Source organism: Hyperolius riggenbachi, chromosome 4 (genome assembly GCF_040937935.1).
Source record: "Hyperolius riggenbachi isolate aHypRig1 chromosome 4, aHypRig1.pri, whole genome shotgun sequence".
Classification (NCBI taxonomy): domain Eukaryota; kingdom Metazoa; phylum Chordata; class Amphibia; order Anura; family Hyperoliidae; genus Hyperolius; species Hyperolius riggenbachi.
This window is the reverse complement of record NC_090649.1, coordinates 382,551,053-382,561,203: the sequence shown is the minus strand read 5'-3', so window position 1 is coordinate 382,561,203 and position 10,151 is coordinate 382,551,053. Positions and strand designations below refer to the sequence as shown.

The 10,151-nt window shown below is 42.3% G+C and overlaps 1 protein-coding gene across 4 annotated transcripts in view; it reads right to left on the bottom strand.

Moving 5' to 3' along the window:
• Positions 1-866: 866 nt before the first annotated feature.
• The window catches only part of LTBP1 (latent transforming growth factor beta binding protein 1), a 264,927-nt gene continuing 255,642 nt past the window's right edge, over positions 867-10,151 (bottom strand). For all 4 annotated transcript variants that reach the window (XM_068232113.1, XM_068232115.1, XM_068232116.1 and 1 more), the window contains 2 exons: positions 4,830-4,982; positions 867-1,890 (listed from right to left, as the gene is read on the bottom strand). In XM_068232113.1, the coding sequence (XP_068088214.1) occupies positions 1,718-1,890; positions 4,830-4,982 (326 nt within the window). In that variant the 3' untranslated portion in view covers positions 867-1,717. The remainder of the gene's footprint in view (positions 1,891-4,829; positions 4,983-10,151) is intronic.

Genomic DNA, 10,151 nt, shown 5'->3' with positions numbered 1-10,151 from the left:
TTGAAGTAAGGGGAGAAAAATGCTGTTATGCGCTGGGATTAACCGCTGGCAGGAAAAGGCACCACTCGTTCACTAACCTTTCAATAGGTCTAGCTATGTTCTGATACAACCAAGGAGGAAGTTACAAACTTCCCAAGAGAGTGGTTATTTCAGTTGCTTTAGATAAGTGACGGTGGCAGCTAACAAATGGTTACAGATCCTGGCATCAGCTGCAGTGAGCCAATCAGATGGATAAATCCTACAGTACTCCAATTCTGCCACACATATAGCATCTCATGTGCCCTCTCTGAGTGCAGCCTTTTGTGTTGAATTGGGGGATCAGAAAGGGGGGGGGGGGGGGGTTTGAGAGCAATACATATGCAAATGTTTTAACTATCACGTACAGAAAAGAATCAGGGTCTTGAAAGCAAACCTGAACTCAAAATAAAAGTACACATTTCATACCTACCTCCCATGTCGTCTACTCAGCAATCTCTTTATCCTCTCCTGCATTCTGTTTGTCCACTGTGATCAATGGAATTCTCCATCCTCAATTTTTAAAATGGCCATTACCCCTTAACAGCTTCCTGGTCCGCACACCACTTGCTCCATAGGGAAACATGGACATCACCTTGCTCATCAGTTGTCCTTTCAGCTATGACTGACAGCAACTGATAGATTTCAGTTCTGGCAAAAATCTTGTCAAAACTGGAAGGTGAGGCGAGTATGTAATATTAATTTGCAGGTACATCTTGTGTTTATTTTAAGTAATTATTCTTGGTTCAGGTCTCCATTAAAGGTGGCAGGGAACATTGTTTTATGTAAGTGACAGTGGCAGGAAATACATAATGGAGCCATTTCTTTCTATATAGTTTATCATACGAAAGTAAAAATAAAGTGTTTTTATTACTGAGGTTTAATATACAGCTTTAATATGTTAAGAAATTCAAACAGACTTTTTTTTCCTTATTCAATTTACAAATGAAAATTTTGGACAGGGAAACATGTATCTAATTTAATGTACATTAAGGGATGCGACGGCTCTCCAGCAGCTCTGAAACTTGGCAAGAAAAGTTCTAAAGAATTTAAGTGCAGTATAAAGACAAAAGGCAGAGTAAACAAAAAAAATCAATATGATTTTCCAGCCAAGATGTACAAAAAAGTTAAGAATAAAAACAAAAAGGATGTCTGCTCCACAGGGCAAACGAGTGTTTATAAAATTATTGAACAATAATATTTCCAGACAAAAAAAACTAGTGTAGCAGTGTGAAAAAGTCCATAGAAAATTGGCCTACAAGATATTTTGCACAAAAAAAGTTCTCAACTCAATAGTTCTGATACAGTATCCAATGTGCTGCATCGTCAAAAAAGTGTTATAAAATGCTCCCACCTCTAATAAAATGGCAAGTTAATAAAGCAATAGTACAAAATAATAATAACCAGCTTAGTAAAATCATTGCTTTTGTCTATTTTTTTTTCCAACGAGTTTATGCAAGATCAGACTATATACTTGGGTGGTTTCTTCCATTACAGAAAATGTGTCCTTTTGGTCTGTACATCTGATGCAGAGTGAAGTCCGACATCACATTCCAATTGCAGATACAAGAGCTGCTGTTGTTTTCTCACAAAACCCTCTTTAGAGTTTGTGCTCCACCTTCATATCAAGTAACATACACATCTTCCTTGCTTTCATACAGTGCAGGATATATGGGCTGAGAAATTGGAGCCAAAGTCCGTTCTACTCCAGTTCACTGTCGTCTCTCTCGGAGTTTAATGCTGTGCAGTAGTTGGGTTTATCTGATGGTATGTATCCAGGCAGACACACACATTTGTATGAGCCCTCTGTGTTAATACACTTTGCATTCTTGCACAGAGACATCCTGCTGTTCAGTTCACTGCACTCGTTGACATCTACAAAGAAAAATACAAGGTAAAGCAATCAATTGTAGACAAAGTTTGTCTTTCATAAATGTACGCGTCGATTTGCTTATTATTTTAAAACATTATTAATTTGAAATTTGAAATATAGGTGTTCAATAAAATCAAATCCAAAACCTTTTTTCTTACAAATCATATTTGTAATGTTGGTAACTCCCGGTCATTCAGCAGAAGGTTTCCACTTCAAAGGAGAATATTGAGACCCAGGGCCGGATTTGTACTTTTTACCGCCAAGGCCCATTATCAGTCACCTGCTGCCCCTGGACCGACGGCATTCTAAACTTCCCCTCAACATGGAAGGGATTAGATTGTAGGCTCCTCTGAGAACAGATAGAGAAGTGATGGCAGGGATTACATTGTAAGCTTCTCTGAGGATAGTTAGTGGCATGATGACCGTGATTAGATTGTAAGTTCCATAGTGAGTGGCACATTCGGTAAGTTACAGGCAGCTCAGAGATCACTGTAAGTGTGCGTTCACTGCCCCTTCATCCCCTGAGTGCTAGACCGGCTGTTGGTAGCCGCCCACCACTATGTGCAAACTCTATGCAGCAGGACAAATGGCTGGCTATATACTACTGCCACCCTGCTGCCCACAGCTTGCCCCTTGCATTCCTGGTGCCCTAGGCCAGGGCCTTTTGGAGCCTTGCCTGAAATCCGGCCATGATGAGACCTTAGATGTTGCCATAACCACGCTACCTGTCTTGGTGGGCCAGGCAACATGATGTGGTTAAGCTTTGTTAGGACAGGCTTCAATAAGTTTTAGTATGTTCACTTTTTTAAAAAAAAAGCTTTGAAGCTGTGTTAACTTTCTTGTTCCTTAAAAAAAGGTATGGAGAATTTTATGCGATACTCTTTTTTTTTTTTTTTTTGCACAGTACTTTCTTGGAGCTGTCAGCCATATTATATTAGATAAAAACCACACAAATATACAGTAAGTAGGTAAATACTTGATCTACTTACATAACATATGTATTGCACTGTCCACTTCTTGATTTTAGTGATTTTCCAATAGTACAAAAAAAAAGTAGGATTTTCCATTTTGTCTGTGTCTATCTTGAAATAAGAGTGATTTTTAACTTTTGGATTGCCTGGTTAGCATCCTTATTACTTGTTTAACAGATAGAAATAAATAACAGATTTTATGCCCGACAGTTACTCTTTAAAGGATTAGCTTGGAGGAGCAATTGCTTTTATCAGATCCTGAGGATATAGACTCACATTCCAAACTTACACATAGCCCATATGCAATTAACTTTTTCTCCTGAGTTTTCTCCTAGGAGATAATTTTCATTTAGTCTTTAACCTCCTTTTATTATTATTTATTGCATTTATAAAGCGCCAACATATTACGCAGCGCTGCACAATGGATAAATGGATTAACATACAAGGTAGGACATATAGGAAACTCACAACAAAAACAAGATCATGCAAATGATTTGATAACAGTACAGAGTCATAGATCAAAATAGAGACTGTTCTAGTTCACAAGAGCGGGGATTGACAGTAACATTGCATAAAAAACACTAGGGAGAAGGGCCCTGCCAGAGGCTTCCATTCTAAAGGGTAGGGGTGGAGACTCCTAGAGAGAGACTGCAGTGTAATTGTGTTACAAGTTCAGTGCCTGGTTGTATGTTGGGATTGTGCCACGCTACCGTGTGAGATTGTGTGTGTGTCGTTCTTGTACATTGGCCTAAAGCTGACTCAACTTACGCAAACGCCAGTTGAGGTGTCTAGCAGTACTGTCGTGGACGGCTACTGGTGGTGGCAGAGTGTGGTTGAGGGGTGACAGCTCAGTGTTTAGCTTGGATAAGGCTGCTACCCCTCTCAATCTGGTCAAAACCCCCCAGTCGGGAACGGTCTCTGCAAGCTTGCCAAGGGGCCGGTTCCTTGGTGGTAACCCAGAGCTACAGTCGGGGTGGAAAACCGCAGCTCAAAGCAGTAACCCCGACCTACACTCGGGGTAGCTGCCGGAGGCTCTATGCAGAGCAATGTATGCATCGAGCGTTTCAACTCACCTCCCGTGGGATCCCGACCACGACAGTCGGCAATCTCGGTATAGGGTTGCAGCGCCACCCAGAGGATGGAGGAAAAATTGGAGCCCAAAGAGGTGAGTAAGTGCTGGGGCTGCTGCAGACTCTCTCGTGGTATGATTTTTTTCATGCTTTTAGGGTCTAAAAGCACATGAAAAAAATTGTACCACAATCAGACCCTAAAATGAGAAGGAATCATACCGCCAGGGAAATTAAAATAACCTTTCGGCATTTAACAATTAAAAATGTACCCAAAAGTTGGTGAAAAAGTACAAGCAAAATTATTTTGAGCATTTTCTTGCTTGCTGGTGATTTAAAAGGCATTTTATGAGAAGAAGTGCTAGGAGAAACCTCAGGAGAAAAGGTTAGTTGCATATGGGCCAAAGTGAATTGCATATGGGCAATAATGTAGGAGCACACAGACCCTTATGCAATTCACTTTATCACCTGAGTTTTTTCATCTTCTCTTTAAAAGACCTTTTCAGCATATAACAATTGATAAAGTACCAAAAATTAGTAAGATACTATTGCACAAACAACAAACAAACACAGAACATTTATATTGCACTTTTCTCATGGCGGACTCAAAGCGCCAGAGCTGCAGCCACTAGGACACGCTCTATAGGCAGTAGCAGTGCTAGGGAGACTTGCCCAAGGTCTCCTACTGAATAAGTGCTGGCTTACTAAACAAGCAGAGCCGATATTCGAACCCAGGTCTCCTGTGTCATAGGCAGAGCCCTTAACCAGTACACTATCCAGCCACCACTATGAAAATGATTGTGTGTATTTTCTTGCTTACTGGGGGACAAAACAACAACAAAAAATCTTCATTTACACCTGTCAGAGAGGACAGGGTTACTTTGAGATTGAGACTTTTCTTACCAACACAGGTCATTTTCATGATATCCAAATGGTATCCATCGAAGCAGTCGCATGTATATCCTTCCTGCACTCGTACACATCGTCCATTCTCACATCCGTTCAGGATGCCACACTCCTCTGCTTGTAGCTCCTCATACTGTCCACCTCCTACTCCTGAATAAAGAATAAGAATGTGAGAATCATTGATGGTTTTCACTTAAGAGGTTATAAAAAAGGAGGAGAAAATGTAACATAACATTTCTGATGAACAACTTTTAGCATGATTTTTCTCATCCTAATTTCCTTCACTTTGGGCCCAATCTAATTCACTTTTTCTCTTAAGTTTTCTCGTAGGAGACTTTTCATCTTCTGTTTAAAATAACTTGTACTCTGGAATTGAAAAAGTCACAAAAAGTAGGAGAAAAGTACTGTCAAAATTATTTTGAGTATTTTCTTGCTTGCTGGTGGCTGAAAAAGCATTTTATTTAGAGCATGAAAATGTCACCTAAGAGTAAACTTACAAAAAAAAGTGAATTGGATCGAGCCCTTTGTGCTTGAAAGATAGTTCAGAATATAGCCTTTTCACCTTGGAAAACCACAGATTCCAATACAACTCCTCAAACTGATGTTTTAAATTTCTATTTATAAATTCAAAGTAATAATGCTTTGAAGCAGGAAGAAAAAGTAGTTGTTTAAAATTGCTCACATTTTTTTAATTGATCCATTGCTTATATATTTTTTTTCTTTAGCTCATTACAAGAAAAAAATTACTAATAATAATAAAAGGGCTTAAAATAAGGTATTCCTGGCCTGCATGGTGCCGTAGTGATTAGTGCTCTTGCCTTGCAACGCTTGGTCCCCAGTTCAAATCCCTGCCAGGGCACCATGTACATGGAGTTTGCATGGTCTCCCCATGTCTGTGTGGGTTTTCCCCGGCCACTCTGGTTTCCTCCCACATCCCAAAAACCATACAGATAAGTTAATTGGCTTCCTGCTAAATTGGCCCTAGACCAGGGGTCTCAAACTCAATCTACCTGGGGGCCGCAGGAGGCAAAGTCAGGATGGGGCTGGGCCGCATAAGGGATTTCACAAAAAAAGTCAATCGGCAGCAACCGAGTCCCCCCCGTCCCTTGCATTGATTTTTATTTCAAAATCAAATTCACACTGAAGAGAACTATTGTGCCTATTTTACCTTATAGTTCGCTTCAGTGCTCCCATTACAAGTAATCCGTGTCCCCGCCGCAAAACGAGGGCTGCAGAGCCCCCAAATCGCTCGGGGGGCAATCCGCCGGAATTTCCTGGAAGGGGCAGAGCTTTCAGCTTCAGCTCTGCCCCTCCTGACATCAATCGCGGCGCATCGCCACCTCTCTCCCGCCCCTCTCTGTGAAGGAAGAGTGAGAGGGGCGGGCAGAGGCGGCGATACGCCGCGATTGATGTCAGGAGGGGCAGAGCTGAAGCTGAAAGCTCTGCCCCTTCCAGGAAATGCCGGCGGATTGCCCCCCGGGCGATTTGGGGGCTCTGCAGCCCTCGTTTAGAGGCGGGGATGCGGCGGATTACTTGGGAGCACTGAAGCGAACTATAAGGAAGCTTTTGCCGGCGCGGGCCACAAAATATTGTATCGAGGGCCGCAAATGGTCTGCGGGCCGCGAGTTTGAGACCCCTGCCCTAGACTATGATACAAGCACTACACGATACATACATAGTCATATGACTCTGGTAGGGATTAGATTGTGAGCCCTTTTGAACGACAGTTAAGTGACAAGACAATATACTCTGTACAGCACTGCAGAAGACGTCAGTGCTATATAAATACTAAATAATAATAAACTTAACTATGACAGTACTTTTTTTTACCCCGTTTTATTCATTTGATTTTTGCTTCCTGGGTGCTGAAAATGTATGGTATTGATGAACGTAAAAAAAAAAGAAATACACAAGGTAAGATAACCCACTGGGGAGTTTTGTACACCAGAACAGTAATCTTGTTTCTTGTTCAATTTCGATATATTTATCAGTACAGTGACTGTTCTATGCGAACAGAAAAGTGGAATAATCAAAGCAAATGTAGCAATGTCTTCAAACCAGCAGAGGGCAGCATAAGTCCATGCTGCAAACTGCAATTATTTTGAGATCAATGGTATGTAGTGAACAGAGTCATATGCATGCAGAATACAAAACTTTCCATTTTCAAACAATCGCACCAACAGTTGTCACCTTCTCTCCCAGCTTCTTGCTAATGGTTTTGTAGCCCATTCCAGCCTTGTGCAGGTCTACAATTTTGTCTCTGACATCCTTGGACAGCTCTTTGGTCTTTCCCATGTTGGAGAGTTTGGAGTCTGCTTGATTGATTGATTCTGTGGACAGGTGTCTTTTATACAGGTGACTAGTTAAGACAGGTGTCCTTAATGAGGGTGACTAATTGAGTAGAAGTGTCTAACCACTCTGTGGGAGCCAGAACTCTTAATGGTTGGTAGGGGTTCAAAAACTTATTTCACTCAATGAAATGCAAATCAGTTGCTATCTTTTATTTAAGGTTATTTTTTCGATTTTCCTTTTGATGTGCTATCTGCCACTGTTAAAATAAACCTACCATTGAAATGATACTGTTCTGAGACTTTTCATTTCTTTGTCATTGGACAAACTTACAAAATCAGTGAGGGGTCAAATAATTATTTCCTCCACTGTATATACAGTGGGTTGCAAAAGTATTCGGGCCCCCTTGACGGTTTCCACATTTTGTCACATTACTGCCACAAACATGAATCAATTTTATTGGAATTCCACGTGAAAGACCAATACAAAGTGGTGTACATGTGAGAAGTGGAACGAGAATCATACATGATTCCAAACATTTTTTTACAAATAAATAACTGCAAAGTGGGGTGTGCGTAATTATTCAGCCCCCTGAGTCAATACTTTGTAGAACCACCTTTTGCTGCAATTACAGCTACCAGTCTTTTAGGGCAGGGGTTCCCAACCTTTTTGAGCCCGGGGCCCACTATCCCGACCAAGATTTTCTCCGGGGGGGGGGGGTTGTAGGGGCTGGGGGGGCGTGGTTAGTGGCGGCGGCAGCCCCCCCCTTTTTCCCCGATTTTGTGTGTAGTATAGGTATAGGTAAGTAGGTATCTAGGTATAGTTGCCCCGGTATAGGAAGCTAACACAGTTGCTCCTGTATAAGGACTATAGTTGCCCCAGTATAGTTAGTTAGGTAGTATAGCTACCCCAATATAGTTAGTATAGTTACCACAGTATAGCAAGTACAGTTAGCCCAGTATAACAAGTATAGTTAGCCCAGTATAGCAAGTACAGTTAGCCCAGTACAGCTAGTACAGTTAGCCCAGTATAGCAAGTACAGTTACCACAGTATAGCAAGTATAGTTAGCCCAGTATAGCAAGTACAGTTAGCCTAGTACAGCAGGTACAGTTACCACAGTATAGCAAGTACAGTTACCACAGTATAGCAAGTACAGTTAGCCCAGTATAGCAAGCACAGTTAGCCCAGTATAGCTAGTAGTTAGCCTAGTATAGCTAGTACAGTTAGCTGCCCCAGTGTAGCTAGGAGAGGTGCCCTCTCTCTCAACCCCCCTACACCCCCCCCCCCCCCTCTCCCGCAGCCGCCGCTCCTGTTACCTTATGAGCGGGCGGTCGATTCCTTCCTTATATTCCCCATAGCTCCTATGCTCTTGCAGCATCTCGTATTACAGCAGCGCTTCCCGCGTGGCTGCTGTAAGGAAGGGAAGGAGGCAGGGCAGCGCCTACCTGTAGCGGCGATCGCTGTTACCATGGGAACCGCTCCTTCACTCCTTACAGCAGCCGCACAGGAAGCGCTGCTTTAATAAGAAATGCTGCAAAGCAGAGACGGGCCATGGGGAATATAAGGAAGGAAGTGGCCGCCCGCTCATAAGGTTTGGGACCTCTGTTTTAGGGTATGTCTCTACCAGCTTTGCACATTTAGAGACTGAAATCCTTGCCCATTCTTCTTTGCAAAACAGCTTCAGTTTGTGAACAGCAGTTTTCAGCTCTTGCCACAGATTCTCGATTGGATTTAGATCTGGACTTTGACTGGGCCATTCTAACACATGGATATGTTTTGTTTTAAACCATTCCATTGTTGCCCTGGCTATATGTTTAGGGTCGTTGTCCTGCTGGAAGGTGAACCTCCGCCCCAGTCTCAAGTCTTTTGCAGACTCCAAGAGGTTTTCTTCCAAGATTGCCCTATATTTGGCTCCATCCATCTTCCCACCAACTCTGAACAGCTTCCCTGTCCCTGCTGAAGAGAAGCACCCTCAGAGCATGATGCTGCCACCACCATATTTGAGAGTGGGGATGGTGTATTCAGAGTGATGTGCAGTGTTAGTTTTCTGCCACACATAACGTTTTGGCCAAAAAGTTCTATTTTGGTCTCATCTGACCAGAGCACCTTCTTTCACATGTTTGCTGTGTCCCCCACATGGCTTGTGGCAAACTGCAAACGGGACTTCTTATGCTTTTTTGTTAACAATGGCTTTCTTCTTGCCACTCTTCCATAAAGGCCAACTTTGTGCAGTGCACGACTAATAGTTGTCCTATGGACAGATTCCCCCACCTGAGCTGTAGATCTCTGCAGCTCATCCAGAGTCACCATGGGCCTCTTGACTACATTTCTGATCCGCGCTCTCCTTGTTTAGCCTGTGAGAGTTTAGGTGGACGGCCATATCTTGGTAGGTCTACAGTTGTGCCATACTCCTTCCATTTCTGAATGATCGCTTGAACAGTGCTCCGTGGGATGTTCAAGGATTTGGAAATCTTTTTGTAGCCTAAGCCTGCTTTAAATTTCTCAATAACTTTATCCCTGACCTGTCTGGTGTGTTCTTTGGACTTCATGGTGTTTTTGCTCCCAATATTCTCTTAAACAACCTCTGAGGCCGTCACAGAGCACCTGTATTTGTACTGACATTAGATTACACACAGGTGCACTTTATTTAGTCATTAGCACTCATCAAGCAATGTCTATGGGCAACTGACTGCACTCAGACCAAAGGGGCTGAATAATTATGCACACCCCACTTTGCAGTTATTTAATTGTAAAAAATGTTTGGAATCATGTATGAATTTCATTCCACTTCTCACATGTACACCACTTTGTGTTGGTCTTTCATGTCTCATTCCAATAAAATTGATTTATGTTTGTGGCAGTAATGTGACAAAATATGGGAAACTTCAAGGGGGCCGAATACTTTTGCAAGCCACTGTATGTCGGAAGCCAAAAGTGACACTTGTGCTGGCCAGGAAGGAATGTTAGTGGTTCATGTTGTGTGTATGTAGGAGGTATTAGTTTTAGAGGTGGAGGGATTAATGTAAAGC